The sequence below is a fragment of the Heptranchias perlo genome, chromosome 15 (assembly GCF_035084215.1).
Source record: "Heptranchias perlo isolate sHepPer1 chromosome 15, sHepPer1.hap1, whole genome shotgun sequence".
Lineage (NCBI taxonomy): Eukaryota > Metazoa > Chordata > Chondrichthyes > Hexanchiformes > Hexanchidae > Heptranchias > Heptranchias perlo.
In genome coordinates, this window is record NC_090339.1 from 8,820,797 (window position 1) to 8,837,787 (window position 16,991).

Sequence of the window (16,991 nt, forward strand, 5' to 3'; positions counted from 1 at the left end):
AAAAAAATCAACACTAGCTGCCACGATTCATTAAACTTAGAAAGAGTGCAATTAAAAGATGCAATTTTGTTCCGTTCGACATCTAAAATTGAGTAAATTAACTGGATTTTGTGGGAGAAAAAAATAGAAAGGATGACAAACTTCAGATGTAATATCGCCACAATGACATGAATTAAAATCATGATTTAGTTGCAGGATATACACGATGGTCAGGACCACGGTTTCACAGAGACAAAATGGGGTAAACCTCACGACTTAGAGCTCCTGGCACGGACCCTCACTTGGCGGGAGGGCGGATTGAGCATGCAGGACACTGAGCCTGATTCTCATTCCTCCTGATTTTATTTTAACCATCGGGGGATCAGGTGGGCTGTGAATTGGGTGCACCCGATCGATCTGTCCTCTCGTCGAGCACAGTGAGCTCTATCTCAGAAAATAGACCCTGTTGACTCAACGCTACTTTCTTTTTTACAAGGGATTCTGGGATTTTTACCAGGGATCACACCCCACGATTCCATTCAGCACCCCCGCCCACCATTGAAAACGACTAAAACAGCAGCTCTTGATTCTGATGAATGCAACTGAATTCTGTATTTATTCACATTTCCACTCTCGCTCTTTACTGTCCAGGGTTTTTATGGTCAGAAATGATTGAAGTGAAACCCTTCACCAGCTCGTTGCAGATACTGACAGACTTATTCCACTGCATTCACCTCTCACTGCTGGACAGTTGACACTGTCACAACTTAACCAACTAAAAAGAAGTCAGCAGTTCGCTGTGCTGTAATTCTCCAGTTACACTCAAGATGACTGTTCAGTGAAGTGACAATGAAATATATACAGGCGGTCATTTTAACCTAATCCACCCGGTGGGAAACTGACGTGATCAGATCATCGTCTGATTTAACTTTCCATTGACTTGTTTGGGAAGTAAAATCAGGTGGCCCATCTGATTGCATTAGTTTCCCGCCAGGCGGATTAGGTTATAATTACCCCCATTTGGTGACTCCAGTTTACATGTACTCAGTGCATTATTTTTTTTAAAGGTGCACTATTGGGAACCTTTGTCAACAGGCTTGTTCTTGGATTTTAACCACAAACAGCCAGTAACCACAAGCGACACCATCAAGACCACTAGGGAACGCGATTCATTGCTCCAGTGTGAACCTTGCACAAGACTGGTGTTTGTGGCAGGGTTGTAATGTTCAACTGCTATGATGGACCTGTGTTAAACCTGGATTGCCCCTTTATGGTCTCTGTTCAGGTGCTCCCGGCGCAAAAGTGGCTAATTGCTGAGGGAAGTTTCGTAGATTGGCAGCTGCTTATAAATCATCGACTCCTGTTCTTAGAGTGCCAGGTTAACAAGGTCAGAAAAACCAGCAGGAAATGACTGGCTTTCTTTCTCTTTTTTTCATACTTCTGACATTTTCAAGTACAATGGACATGTGCTAGATGCAAGACTCTATTGACTATTCAGAAGTGGCTGTTTCTCTGCAAGGTAACACTATCCTTTCTAGTAGTAAGATATAACATGTGCACGCGGTGTGATCTGTGGACTCTGTTGTGTAAGGGATGCACTGACTCTCTGCCCAATGTGTGTAGTGGGATGTTGCTTTCATATTCGGGAGTTTTCAGGCTTAGTTCCTGGAACAGCCTGTTTCAAAAGAAGGTTGCTGGGGAAAAACGGTGAAGCTGTTCACTGGAATGGATGTGCCAGGCGTTTGCACCAGCCATTTCCCTCTATCAGTTCCGGATCTGAGTTGGACCATTGTGGGGAGAGGTGACGAGAGGAGGGAGGCACAACCAGAGGCAGGGTCACAGAGGTTAGGTGTAATGCTGACTCGGCCTCTCAGCTGGGGAGACGAAATTGGAAAGAAGAACAATAAATATGATCGCCGCCAGGGTAAGCTTATGCTGCAGCTGGTATTGTGCTCTTTTGGGTTTTTAGGTTTGTTTGTAATTAAACTTGTAATAGTGAATTTGCTCAGTAACACATGCCACCAACCATGTTACTTTTTTAAAAACTTGCTCTTGGGATGTGGGCAGTCTGGCAAGGCTGCATTTGTTACCCATCCCTCGTTGTCCTGAGAAGGTGGTGGTGGGCCTTCTCTGATGGCAATTGTTTGCGCAACCGAGCGGCTTACTAGACCACTTCAGAGGGCTTTAGGAGTCAAAAAAATAATGTGGGACGGCGAGCGGTATAAAAAAGTCTGCCAAACCTGAGTCCAGCTTTCCCTGACTACAGCTGAGGAACTCTTTAATGGACACTCAAAATGGCTGCCTACTGACTTCTACTGACCATGTTTGGTGGGTGGGAACAGGAACTGGGGTAATCCGGTGGGCAGAGATGAAAGTGGCTTTGGGACTTGTAACTATGTCATCTGACCCTAATTAACATACATTCACAAGGTTGCCACCTGTTTCGGGTGAGAACTGAGGCTGCCTGGTTCGAAGCCTACATGGAAGTTAAACTTTATTACTCAATATAGGGATAGGTTTGACACAAATTAGTGCTACTGGCACGGAGCTTTTACGACGGGAGTTCCGAGGTGGAGGTCAGTGCGTCCATTAAGTTGAGTGTATCTTCACACTGCAACTACGGTGGTACAAAATGCTTTCACTCTGTACTAACACTGCAGCTATAGTGAATGCAGCCTGAAACTGGAGTCAGGACCTGACCTGACACCAGAGCTAAGCAGAATGAGACTCCCTGGAGGAAGGATCCTCACTCCGTTTTGCTTCGGAGACAGTTAAGACCTTGGCACCCAATTTACATGATACAAGCCAAAACTGCTTTGCACTGATGCTAAACTCACATAGGGTCAGAAGGAGGCCATTCAGCCCCATGAGCCTGTTCCGCCATTCAATTAAATCATGGCCGATCTGTATCTCAATTCCATTTACCCACCTTTCCTCCATATACCTTGATATCCTTACCTAACAAAAGTCTATCGATCTCATTCTTGAATGTTTCAATTGACCTAGCATCCACAGCCTTGTGGGGGAGAGTTCCAGATTTCCAGTACTCTTTGCATGAAATAGCGTTTCCTGATTTCACTCCTGAATGGCCTAACTCTAATTTTAAGATTGTGTCCCCTTTTTCTGGATTCTCCCACCAGAGGAAATAGTTTATCTCCATCTACCCTATAAAATCCCTTAATCATTTTAAACACCTCATTTAGATCACCTCTCAATATTCTAAACTCAAGGGAGGACAAACCCAGGTTCTGCAACATGTCCTCAAAATTTAACCCTTTACACCCTGGTTCTGGTGAATCTGCACTGCACCCCCTCGAAGGCCAATATATCCTTCCTGTGGTGTGGTGCCCAGTACTGAGCGCAGTACTCCAGATGGGGTCTAAACAGAGCTCTATACAGCTGAAGCATAACTTCCTCCCCTTTGTATTCCAGACCCCTTGATAAAGGGCAAATTCCGTTAGCCTTTTTGATTAATTTTTGACTACTTCTGCAGTGTGAGTGCACTGTAAATAGACAGCAGATCATATGGGGTATGCTGACCTCCATTCCTGAATTCTCGACACCCTGTGAACTATGATATATGTGTTATATAAACCAAGAAATCTTTAAAATTATGAAGGGGTTCGATAGGGTAGATGTAGAGAAGATATTTCCACATATGCGGGAGTCCAAAACTAGGGGCCATAAATATAAGATAGTCACTAATAAATCCAATAAGGAACTCAGGAGAAACTTATTTACTTACAGAGTGGTGAGAATGTGGAACCCGCTACCATAAGGAGTGGTTGAGGCAAATAGTATAGATGCATTTAAGGGGAAGCTAGATAAGTACATGAGGAAGAAAGGAATAGAAGGGCATGTTAGAGTGAGATGAAGTAAGGTGGGAGGAGGCTCGTGTGGAGCATAAACACCGGCATAGACCAGTTGGTTCGAATGGCCTGTTTCTATACTGTAAATTCTATATAATTCTATGTAAATACTCAGTGATAAACTATGGAATACAAAATGGATTCCACAAAGTGAAGAGAATGTAGGTAACTTCCTCCTGGTTATGTCATTCCTGATTTTTTAGGTGTTTCGAATGTCAGCCTTAGCTCACTGGTAGTGCTCTCACCTCTGAGTCAGAAGGTCTTGGCTTCAAGCCCCACTCCAAGACTTTAGCACATAATCTAGGCTGACACCAGTCCAGTACCGAGGGGGGGTGCTTCAATTGCTGTCTTTTGGATGAGGCGTTAAATCGAGACCGTCTGCCTATTCGGGTGCCATTATTGGAGGAAGAGCAAAGAGATCACCAGGTGAACTGGCCAATGTTTCTCCCTCAACCAAAAACACCAAAACCGCTTAATTGTTCATTTATCTCATCTGCTGTTTGTGGGACCTCGTCGTGCGCAATTTGGCTGTTACATTTGCCGACATAGCAACAGCGATTACACTGCAAAAGCATTTCATTGCCTGTGAAGTGCATTGGCACATTCCAAGAACGCGAATGGCGAAATCATAAAAGCAAGTTCTTTCTTCAATGAAATAAAATTTCAGCCACATTCAATACTCTCCAATCACTCAATCTATATATCTTACGCTCTGTATGAAAAACGTTGCTTATACCAACCTTGTTTATTTGCACCATTTTGCTTAATACCTTGGATCTCATCATCCTCGGACCTCTCCTCAGCAAGTCCGGGAGGGAGCACGTGCCCTTTCATTCTTGCTTCCCTATTCCTCGGTAGGCTCTGGCTGCGTTGTTTACATCCTCTACTGTGAGATCCGGGACCCCGTTCACACTCCACCAATGGAAAAGGCCCATCACGGTCATGGTTGTGGCGTCTCTGAACGGGCAACGTTGCCTGCCGTCTCCTTTCGGGGGACATTAGTCCTGTTCTACTGGGGATATAATCCATTTCCGGAGGGATAGTCTGCAGGAAGTGCAGTCCTGAACTGGTTAGAGGGGTTTCAATCAGGTCCTGCCACGACCGTCTCTCTCTGTATGAAGATCTACAGCCGGATGAATGTGTACTGCCTGACGCATCGTGTCGCGAATCCTCAGCAGATGAATGCGAGTACGTCGACTCACTTGAGAAATGCCGCCCGTGCTTAGGTTCAGGGAAGGGACTTGAAGAATTAACCTATAGAAAAGGGACAGAAGTAATTAGCCTGTGGTGAAACAAAAAATAATTATCAGTAATAGATGTTTGTATTTTTATAAATATAAGCCTGAAAATTGCTGTTTGTGATATTAACAAATGGACAGCTAGCGTGCTTGTATAGAATCATAGAATCATACAGCGCAGGAGGCTGCCATTCGGCCCATCATGCCTGTGCTGGCTTTTTGAAAGAGCTATCCAATTAGTCCCACTCTTTCCCCATAGTCCTTTTCAAGTATTTATCCAATTCCCTTTTGAAAGTTATTACTGAATCTGCTTCCACCAACTTTTCAGGCAGTGCATTTCAGATCATAACAACTCGCTATGTATAAAAAAATTCTCCTCATCTCCCCTCTGGTTCTCCTGCCAATTATGCTAAAGAAATTCCTCTGTCTGCTATCTTAGGAGATTTGTCAACCCATTGAAATTAAAATTGATTACTCCTGATTTTTCAGGTGTTTCTGCCTTGACTCAGTTGGTTGCACTCTCACCTCTGGGTCAGAGGTTGTGGGTTCAAGCCCCGCTCCAAGACTTTGGCACATAATCTAGGCTGACACTTCAGTGCAGTACTGACGAATACCATAAGAGAGCATGAGATGATTGTCTGCTAACACCGAAACACAATTACAAGGCTGCGTTTCAATACTTACTGATGGTGTCCGGGGATATGTGTCACAAACAGCTGAAGGGCCCTCCGCTTTCACAGTTAAAGAATCATTAGCATCCTCTTGGTCACTTTCACTCCAATAGTCTGAGGGGGAACAAAAACATCTTATTGCAAATTACTCCTGACTTCAATCTTTTTGTAAAGCCCCATCGGGGCCCATAATGACAGAAATGCAGGCTTCGAAAGACGTAGTCTCCGAGAATGCGATTTTGTTCCTGGGCCATTCATTATAGAGGATTCTCCTGTTTTTTGTCAGGAGAGCAATTGCAGCCCAGTTCCTCCTCAATTGACCAACCAGGCTGCATAATCAAAAAAAATAAATCTAATCCTTTACAAACAAGGTAATGACCGTGTCCTCTATTTGTCCAAATAATTACTGTAAATGTGTTTATTTATGAGGTGAATCGTTTATTTCAGATAACCTAATTATTGCTGCTGGAAGCACTCTGTACTGAGGGGTGATTTTGCCATTTCAATGGTGCCAGTACTTTTTCCAGTATAAATGCTTGTACTGAGGAGCACATCCAAAATCTGGTCCCCGGGGCCTCCACACATTTTATCTTTATTCAAATGACATGACATGCAGAAAGGGAGGCTTTGGTCTGCACTGGTGACTCTAGGGCAAGATTGGTATGACTAAACCTTTAAGTTGTTTATAAAGAACAGATTGACAATTCAATCAGGAGGAAATCCGCCTGCCCTCCTCTCTCCCCCCTTCTCTGTATCAAAGTTAACGCTGGGGAAAAAACTGGTTGTGGAACATAATTCAAATGATAGGAAGGCTAACTTCATGAATTTACACACTTCTTATATCGAACTTTGCCCAACTTTGGGCAGCATTCGCAATTTTCTATCCATGAAAATTCACTCCTGATATGTGTGGTACTTGCATATTGTTAACTGAGCACTAGATGACCCCCTGATGGGAGTAAGTACATTGTAGCAATTACACCTCTCATGTATCCCTTTGTTGTTCCTTTTCGGAAGATTCTAGGGGGTCTGGAAATAAAAGCAGTTAGTTAAAGCCCCACCAACTTGAGTGTTTATTTGGACACAACGACTCCCAGCTCCGTTACACACTGGGAGGGTGAATTCATAACATTTCCCCAAAAGTCAATACGTCTGGAAGTCACTATGAGACATCTTAGCGTACTAAAGCGGCTTGTATCAGATTAAAAAACATAGGAACAGGAGTAGGCCATTCATCCCCTTGGGCCAGTTCAGCCATTTAATTAGGTCATGGCTGATCTACATCTTAACTCCATTTACCCTCCTTTGATCCATATCCCTCGATACCCTTATCTAACAAAAATCTATCGATCTCAGTCCTGAATATTTTGTTTGAGCCATCATCCATGGCTTTTTGGGGAGAGAGTTCCAGATTTCCAGTACCCTTTGTGGGAAAAAGTGCTTCCTGATTTCACTCCTAAATGGCCTACTCTAATTTTAAGATTACACCCCCTTGTTCTGAATTCCCCCACCAGAGGAAATAGTTTCTCTGTATCTACCCCATCGAATCCCTTTGTCATTTTAAACACTTCCACAAGATCAGCCCTCAACCTTCCACACTCAACGGAATACAGCCCTAGTTTATGCAACCTGTCTCATAATATAACCCTTTAAGCCCTGGTATCATTCTGGTAAATCTGTGCAGTACCCCATCTAAGGCCTTCCTGAGGTGCAATGCCCAGAACTGAACACAGTACTACAGATGGGGTCTAACCAAGGCTCTGTACAACTAAAGCATAACTTCCTCCCCTTTGTGTTCCAGCCTCCTTGAGATAAAGGCCAACATTCCATTAGCCTTTTTAATTACTTTTTGTACCTGTGCATTAGGGTTAGGGTTAGGGTTAGGGTTAGCTTTTAGTGATGTGTACCTGGACACCCAAATCTTTTTGCTCCTAGTTTCTTATTAATATTAAGAAAATATTCTGATTTGTCTTTCTTGGATCCAAAGTGGACGACCTCACACTTCTCCACATTGAACTCCATCTGCCACAGTTTTGCCCATTTAATCATTTGTCTATGTCCCTTTGTAACTTCCTGCTCCTATTTATACAGCTTACCGTTCCACCTAACTTAGATTTCCCTGTCTCTGCTGTTTTCACACAGCAGTATCCATTTCAAGTAAGTATGTTGACACCTCCATTAAAGTAGCTGAGAGACGAATTGGCGCAAACGTGTTAAGTGCTCATACAATAACATCACTCACAATCATTTCCAGGCTTTAAAATCTGTGAAGTCCATGTCTTATTTAAAAAACAGAAGTCAATGATCATCTGTCTGAAGCCACATTGTGCCAGGGACAGCAGGGCAGCCATTTCATTGATTGACCAAATCTGGGGCTTTATTATTGGGAGAGAACCCTTTGTACTAGCCTCACAAGGGAAAAATCAAGGAGCCCACTGCAAAGAGAGGCAAGCAACCTAACCAGCTCGCAGCGGTTACACAGTGTGAGTGCTGACTCCCTAGTGTTTCTGCAGACAGAGAAGTGAAACTATTACCGACACTACAGAATTTTTCTCTCCAGTCTTGAATTCGACCATGATATTAAGCAACGCCTCAAACTTTCTTATCAAAGTGCATCTAAATCTATGCTGTAACTACGCAAAGTCAGGAAAGGTTCGCCAGTGCGCAGCTGAATGGACCTGGTGACAGCAGAACCTACATTGAGCCCGTGCCCATTTATCAAACCTGGGCCCTCACTATTTTATCCTCTTGCTGTGAGATGAATTGATGGCCAAAATCAAGAAGCATTTGTCGCAACCACTTCCTAGCATTTAAAAAAAAGAAATTAAAGCTTAGCGATGCGTTCAGTGTTGATGATAACTATTCTCTTTATATGATTTAAGCATCTATTGGGTAGAAATTACTGCTGACAAAATTAGTGAGTGAGCACTTACACGAGTCCATAAGGAATTAAATATTGATGTATTTTTAGTCTTGGGATCTGGTCTGACTGATTCTTGCTACTATTTTAATAGAGTTGTTAACCCATTCATTTTAAACAAGTTAGCAACTCCTTTAGAACAGGGGACGGAGGAATGTCATAATACGTTAAGCTGTAATATCATAGTCATTTATAGCCTCATGCTCCAAAGGAAATTAATTATTAATAATTTTATGGATGCAATTTGATTAAGTTCCTTACTCTTAGGATTTCAGGAGTGAACTGTGAGAGAAAGTGGAGGTGATCATTGTAATATTTGCGGTCTTGGGACTGGGATCCCTTCCTGTCCACAGCTGTATCATTAGCTCTTTGTAGGAAGGCAGAATTGCACTAGGCCTTGTTTTCATGACTCTGTATTGGTGGAGCTCAGTCTGCAGCCTCAGCAGCATTATCTAGCTGTGCAAAATCAGGAACAATGACTGAAATGCCAAGTGACCGTTTTGCCCACACAGTCATAATTTAGGTTCAGTTGGCCTTTAAATTCAGATTAGAAATCTCTTTCTGGACATTTTGCACACATGGGGATGCGATTGCCTGCCTTAGGCTGGAGCAAGTTATATAATTCTTCATGCATCATCGCTGTGTTTTGCCTGCGGTCCAATTCATTTTTTCTATTATTGCCAGACACGGTTGTTTGAAATTCTGGCTTTTACTAAGATTGAACTTGAAGAAAAGGCTTTCATCGGGGAACTAGGGATAAACTGTTAAAATTTTCATCACTGTTGCTTTTAAACCATCTCATTGGTTGCCTTAATGAAGGGCTAATGTTTAAGGAGCACATTCTTAATGAGCTATTCGCCCTCTTCAGTGATCAGAAATCACAATATTTCTCAACTCGTGACAGTGTTTTGACGTAGTTATTCAGCAGTGTTATTCAACTTATTGATGAGGGCTACAGTTCCAAGCATTGACATGTTTGAGGGCTACTCCCAACAATTGAACACGAGTGATGTTGGCGTATAAATTATTATTTTTTCTGTTCTTGGGATTTGGGCAAAGCTGGTAAATCTATACTAATTAGTGGTGGACCTACTTACAACCAAGTGGCACGCTAGATCTCTTCGGAGGGGCTCAAGAGTCATAGAATCATCCAGCGCAGAAGGGGGCCATTCAGCCCATCCTACCTGTGCCAGCTCTTTGAAAGAGCTATCCAATTAGTCTCACTGCCCTGCTCTTTCCCCATAGTCCTGTAAATTTTTCCCTTTCAAGTATATATCCAATTCCCTCTTGAAAGTTACTATTGAATCTGCTTCCACCACCCTTTCAGTCAGTGCATTCCAAATCATAAAAATTCGATGCGAAAAAAAGATTTCTCATGAGCTCCCCTCTGGTTCTTTTGCCAATTGCCTTAAAAATCTGTGTCCTCTGGTTACCGACCCTCCTGCCAGTGGAAACAGTTTCTCTTTATTTACTCTATCAAAACCCTTCATAATTTTGAACACCTCTATTAAATCTCCACTTAACCTTCTCTGCTCAAAGGAGAACAATCCCAGCTTCTCCAGTCTCTCCACACAACTGAAATCCCTCATTCCTGGTACCATTCTAGTAAATCTCTTCTGTACCCTCTCCAAGGCCTTGACATCTTTCCTAAAGCGTGGTGCCCAGAATTGGACACAATACTCCAGCTGAGGCCTAACCAGTGATTTATAAAGGTTTAGCATAACTTCCTTGGTTGTGTACTCTATTTCTAAAGCCCAGGATCCTGTATGCTTTTAACAGCCTTATCACCTTGTCCTGCCACCTTCAAAGATTTGTGTATCTTTGAAGGTAACCTTCAAACTAGGTAAGCAGGGACTGGAGTCACCTGCAGACTAGACCAAGTAGTCACCCTTCCCTGAACAAGGTGACTCTGGGTTGCTAGTCTAGTGCTATGTCCACGGCATTTCCATTTCCATACCGTTACCATACATAGTGAGTTCCTGAGGAAGGGAAGATATACCAGTTAGTTCTTTGAAAACTGTAGCCTAGGAATGATGATTGGAGATGAATGTTTAATGCATTTATAATACGCTCCTCTCTCTGCTATTTTAATGGAGGCTTTCACCCATTTAAAATAAACAGATTGAAACACCTGTTGAAACAGCAGACAGAAGAAAGTCATATAAAGCCCTCCTCTTTGACCATGTCTTGTCTCTTTCTACTGCTCGCCATCTGTTTCCGTCTTTGTGATGGACCGAGAGACATTTACCACTTTAAATGCAAGCTGCTGATAGGTTCGTTAAGCATTCCTCCAACAGTAATTTCTAAGGAATGTAATTTCTATAGATTTAATAGAGCCCTTTCACTTGCACTATTGATGCTGCTTTAGCCCCCATTTCCTAGCCACAGTCCCCTGGACAGCAAGAATAGGAGTGGGGAACAGCACTGCTTCCCAGCTCTGGAGCCTCAGGATCTTGTTTGCAAGGGCCACAAACGAGGAGAAGGTGGAGTGCAAGTGTGATTTGAAGATAGTGGGAGTAACAGTGATGCATATTATTCAGCATTATCACCAGTAAAATCAATCAAAAGCAGTCAATGGGGGTAAAGCGGAAGACTCCATCACAAAGGTAAGTGCAGATAAAGGGGGCCATTCGGCCCATCCCTCCATAACAATTGACAATCCCCCATCACAGCATCGAACTGCCTCTTGAATGACCCTAGGTGTTTTATTTCCATTCCCCCATCTGGACGAACATTCCAGGAATCATCACTCAGATGTGCTTCTCTTGAACCTTCCTTGTACCAGTTTGTGCCTACATCCTCTTATCCTGCAGACATGGTTAAACTGTAAGCAGCGCTCAGGATTAACCTCTTCTCACAAATCATCGAGTGAGATATATATTTCTACAGCCCATGTGACTGTGATAAAACATCATCTTTCAGATGTCTGATCATGTCTGTAGCAATTATTCTCAAAATTACAAAACACAGTTTGGGGGAATTCAGCCCTATTGACATAGTCGCCTGGAATTTCCACAGGGGTTCTCCCGCGGAAGATCAGATGAACCCCAAAATGGCATGAACAGCTAAAAACGGCCATTTATGCCATTTCTCCAGGGTTTCCACCAAAGTTATGCCTGCAGATTGGGAGAACCCTGCAGAAATGAAAGCCCCACTCCCCTAACATTACAGATTACACTGTACCCACGCCCAGCCTTTTAATACTGAGGGACGCGTTTGGAAAAGGAAATGTGTCGTAATAAATGATGGAGGCTAACTTCCTATTTTAGCATATCCTGTGCAAGTGACAGCTAACACAACAAGAAGATCCACAACCACATCCAACATTCAAAGAGGTACAACAGCCTCGGCTATGCCCATGGACCAACAACCCAAAAGTCATGAGTTCAAATGCCACCATGGTAAGTTGTGAAATGGAATTCAATAAAATCTTGTCATTTGTGAGGTGGCACCAGAAAAAATGGCCACGAAAGATGCTGGATTGCCATAAAAAAGGTGAACCTGCATTTTCTACCTGGTCTCACCGACACAGGACTCAGTCCCACATTACACGGTTGACTCTTAATCTTCTCAAGGCAACTCGGGATGGACAATAAATGCTACCTTGCCAGAGAAAAAAAGACAATATAGGAATTCCCCAGTTATCAATGAATGATTGGCCCGTGTGTAAGGATTCCTATCGGGAACACCACAGGGGAGGACACAAAGGAAAACAGAATCAGTCAATAAGAAGTGATTTTAACAAACATCAACTTCCTCATAGATAATTTCATTTATCATGCATTTTAAGCAAACTTGTTCAAAGGGATCATGATAAAAGTCAATGTATCTGTTTTGAGTTTTATGGTACAATATGTGTTGACTCATTGAGTGTCAGAACAACCTGTTACAAATTTAATGGCTAACTAAGCCCTTTGGTGAGCTGTCCCTTTTACTACGCTGCTCATTTTTCTCCCCATTTAATTGCTGTCAGTGCCTCTTAGCTGTGTTCTTCTGGTTAGATCACTATGCACTCACTTATTTAGGTTGACAAGGACATTGCTAAGATGTTTTATGCTGAGAATTTCGACATATTACATAATTGACAATCAGAGTACCTCTTACCTGTCCCCTTGCCCCGTATCAACATCATTTATTAAATGAAAAGGAGGTTATGTGATGTGGGTTTCACAGGAGAATTATATGACAGGCTTGACACCACTTATCACTCATTCTCAGCATCTTGAGTTACTGTAGCAACCCAGCAAGTACATCAAGGGGATAATTAAATGGGCAGAAAAATGAGTGGTGCCATGGAAGGATTGGCTTCACCACTGGAGGTTGATGCCTCTTTAAGTGGCTCATGCAAACCATTAGGTCCCAATGTACAGGGATATTGTAGCCTAGAAATGACTAGTGCCGACAAAGCTGTATTATTGGAATGCAAAACGAGTGCCTGGAGCGATCGTCTTGTTAATATCGATGCTGGTCATTTCAAGGCATTGGTCTGTGAGCATCACCTATAATAGGTGAATGCAGATACTGCACAATGGGACGAGTGAAGTTGTTTTAAATGAATGGGCCAATGGCTCCATTAAAATAGCAGGGGAACACTGTACAACAGTGCTAAAAGATCACCCACCACAATCACAGCCAGTAACTTTGACCCGATAAAGTTACGCCCGTTGCCCAAGGACAGAAGGGAATCATGGAAAATATTTATCAGTAACAGATCATTACTGTCCCACTTATAAATGAAATGCACAAACTTTTACAAAAGAAAGATTTTAACAGGTATGGGGAAAGGAGAATTGGACCAAATGCTCTTGCAGAGTGCTGATGGAGGAGTGATGGAAGAAAAGGCTAACTCCTGCGCTGTAAGATTAGGTGATTTTATAACAATTAATCCATACCAGAATTGGAGGAAGGAATTTACTATTTTTCACTTTCTTACTTCCATTCTTTCCCCTCCAGTTTCCCTTCAGATATTCTCCAATTCAATGCGATACTTCGCATTACAGACAGGCAATGGATTTCATCCACTGCAATGACAAATTCTGATGTAAGGTAACTCTACAATTGGGCAAGTCTCTGGGTAAGTTCTCTCACTTCCCAAAACTTTGAGATTACGAACAGTAGCATTAACTAACTAACATGACTCTGAAACTACAGTGGGACACTGGCACACAAAAACTTAACAAGTTCACCTCAAACATGAACAGCTGGGTTGGGGGCGGGTGGGAGGTTAAAATAACAGCTTTTTGGAGCGGGATCGCACCCCGGCTCCAACTTGCCCACTTCTGGGTTTAACCCAGGCAGGTTTGTATGCTCGTGGACAGCAGACACCAGGAAATTCCGCCTCCACTTAAAGCTGGCGGGCCGATACTTAAAAGAGGAATGTACCTCATTGAGATACTTGAGGTACTTAATATTTTGTGTATTGGAAAATTAAAATGAATTTAACCACACCTGTTCGGGTTTCCCATCACTTCTGATTCACGTCAGGTGAAAGCAGGTGGGAAGGCCTGGCTCCATGAGGTGAGTGCCTTTATTGCACTGCTTGGGGGCCCGGAGGAGCAGTAGTGCTTCATCCAGGCCCAACAAGCTCACCTGGTTGACAGGATCCTCACGATGGCTCCCCACCACCCACCCACCCCCCGCAATAGTGGACCCCCACCTACCTCCGACTCTTCACCTGACCTCCAGTGACCTCCGATCTCCAAGCCCTAACCCATCCAATCTCCTCTCCAGCCCCCCGATCTACTTCCCGGCCCCCTGATCTCCTCCCCGACCCATGATCCCTTCCTCCCTCCCTCTGATCTCTGGCTGAGGCCTGCTGCCACAGACCTTCTTACCCGAAAGCCAGCAGCCTGTCAATCAGACTGGCGAAGCCAGGAAGTAAAATTTATTGGCCTCATTAAGGTTGCGATCATATCGCGACCCGCCAACTTACCTTCTGGGTTTCGCACCCGAAAATCTTCCCCCCCACCCGACCTTCCCGGCTCGAAGTGATAACTTTGCCCAACATCTCTGCTAGTTTAGCCGGTTTAAAATACATGGACAGCTGCCTCTGTTAAAATAGTGAGAGGAATTACAGACGCACATGTTAAGTGTTCACATGCCACTGTCCAACCTTTGTAATGCAAGTGAACTTGGAGTTTATTGCTTTACAGTTCACAAGTAACTTTACCAAAGCTCCAACAAGGACAAGAGCTGATAAAAGGAAGTGATGATTGGCTTGGATAAGTGGATTGGAAGGTAGCCAATGTAACCCCGCTATTCAAGAAAGGAGGGAGAGAGAAATCAGGGAACTACAGGCCAGTTAGACTGACATTAGTATTGGGAAAAAGCTAGAATCTAATATTAAGGACGTAGTAACAGGGCATTTAGAAAATCATAATATGATTCGGCAGAGTCAACACGGTTTTATGAAAGGGAAATCGTGTTTGATAATACTAGTTTTTTGAGGGTGTAACTAGCAGGGTAGATAAGGGGGAACCAGTCGATGTAGTATATTTTGGATTTTCAAAAGGCATTCGATAAGGTGCCACACAAGAGGTTGTTGCACAAGATTAGGGCTCATGGGATTGGGGATAATATATTAGCATGGATTGAGGATTGGTTAACGGACAGAAAACAGTGAGCAGGAATAAACAGGTCATTTTCAGGTTGACAGGCTGTAACTAGTGGGATGCCGAAGGAATTGGTGCTTGGGCCTCAGCTATTTACAATCTATATCAATGACTTAGATGAAGGGACTGAGTGTATTGTATTCAAGTTTGCTGACGATACAAAGTTAGGTGGGAAAGTAAGCTGTGAGGAGGATACAAGGGGCTCAACTTTAAAATGGTAGCGGGATGGCAGAAGGGGGGTGAAGGTGCCCGTGGTAAACACGAATAAAAAAAACTTACCTTTTCCGAGGTGATCACGATGTAATTGATGGTGATTAAAGTTGTTTCCGGGTTTCGCGCCCGGCAGCCAGCCTGATTGACAGGCTGGCTGCCGACAGGGGCTGCAACGCCGAGGTGGGGGGAGAGAGAAAGAGAGAGAGAGAGAGAGAGAAAGACGTCATCTGGTGATGGAACAGAGAGTGGAGGGCACTGAAGATTGGGGGGGGGGGGAGATCGGAGAGGGAGACATTGGGGGCTGAGAGGGACATCGGGGGGAGAGGGGGACATCAGAGAGGGGGACATTGGACATCGGAGCGGGGGGGGGGGTGCAGGTGACATCGATGGAAAGGTAGGTTTATTTTGTTTTAACTTTATGCAATGGTTTTTTATTTAATTTATTTACTTTACTTTTGCCTGATCCTGGTTTCACCAGGCGTGAATTGGAAACCGTGGGAAACCGCCCAGGTAAGTTTAAAATCGGTTTAACGATCTACTACCTCAGAAATAAAGTACCATAAGTACCTCAATGAGGTACATTTGGTTCTTTAATTATCATCCCACCGGCTTTAATTGCCGGCAGGACTTCCGCATTCGGGAAGCACGCACACACAGACGCGTCTGTAGGAAACCCGGAAGTCGGCGGGTTGGGCCCGACTTCCTCACCCGCTCAGGATTTTCCCAATTTTCACAGCACCCCGCCCCCAATGCACCCATCATTTCATTTGAAAATGGGGGCCAAAGGGATATAGACAGGTTAAGTGCGTGGGCAAGAAGGTGGCAGATGAAGGAAATGTGGGGAAATGTGAGGTTATTCACTTTGGAAGGAAAAATAGAAAAACTGAATTTTTTTATTCAGAGAATAAACTGAGAAACTATTAACTGTTGGTGTTCAGAGGGAATTGAGTGTCCTTGTACATGAAGCACAGTAAGTTAACATGTAGGTACAGCTAGCAATTGGGAAGGCATATGGTATGTTGGCCTTTATTGCAAGGGGGTTGGAGTATAAGAGTAAGGAGGTCTTGCTGCAATTGTACAGGTTTTGGTGAAACCACACCTGGAGTACTGTGTTCAGTTTTGGTCTCCTTACCTAAGGAAGGATATACTTGCCTTAGTGGTGGTGCAACAAAGGTTCACTAGATTGATTCCTGGGATGAGAGGGTTATTCTATGAGGGGAGATTGAGTAGAATGGGCCTATATTCTCTGGAGTTTAGAAAAATGAGAGGTGATCTCATTGAAACATATAAGATTCTAAGAGGGCTTAGCAGGTTGGATGTCAAGAGGATATTTCCCCTGGCTGGACAGCCTAGATCTAGGGAACATAGTCTCAGGATAAGAGGTTGGACATTTAGGGCTGAGATTAGGAGCAATTTCTTCACTCAGAGGGTCGTGAATATTTGGAATTCTCTACCCCAGAGGGCTGTGGATGCTCTGTCCTTGAGTATAT

The 16,991-nt window shown here is 43.5% G+C and overlaps 1 protein-coding gene across 9 annotated transcripts in view; it reads right to left on the minus strand.

Moving 5' to 3' along the window:
- si:ch211-26b3.4 (connector enhancer of kinase suppressor of ras 2) overlaps window positions 1-16,991 on the minus strand; it is a 648,212-nt gene that overhangs the window by 17,452 nt on the left and 613,769 nt on the right. For all 9 annotated transcript variants that reach the window (XM_067996824.1, XM_067996823.1, XM_067996829.1 and 6 more), the window contains 2 exons: window positions 5,771-5,871; window positions 4,589-5,102 (listed from right to left, as the gene is read on the minus strand). In XM_067996824.1, the coding sequence (XP_067852925.1) occupies window positions 4,589-5,102; window positions 5,771-5,871 (615 nt within the window). The remainder of the gene's footprint in view (window positions 1-4,588; window positions 5,103-5,770; window positions 5,872-16,991) is intronic.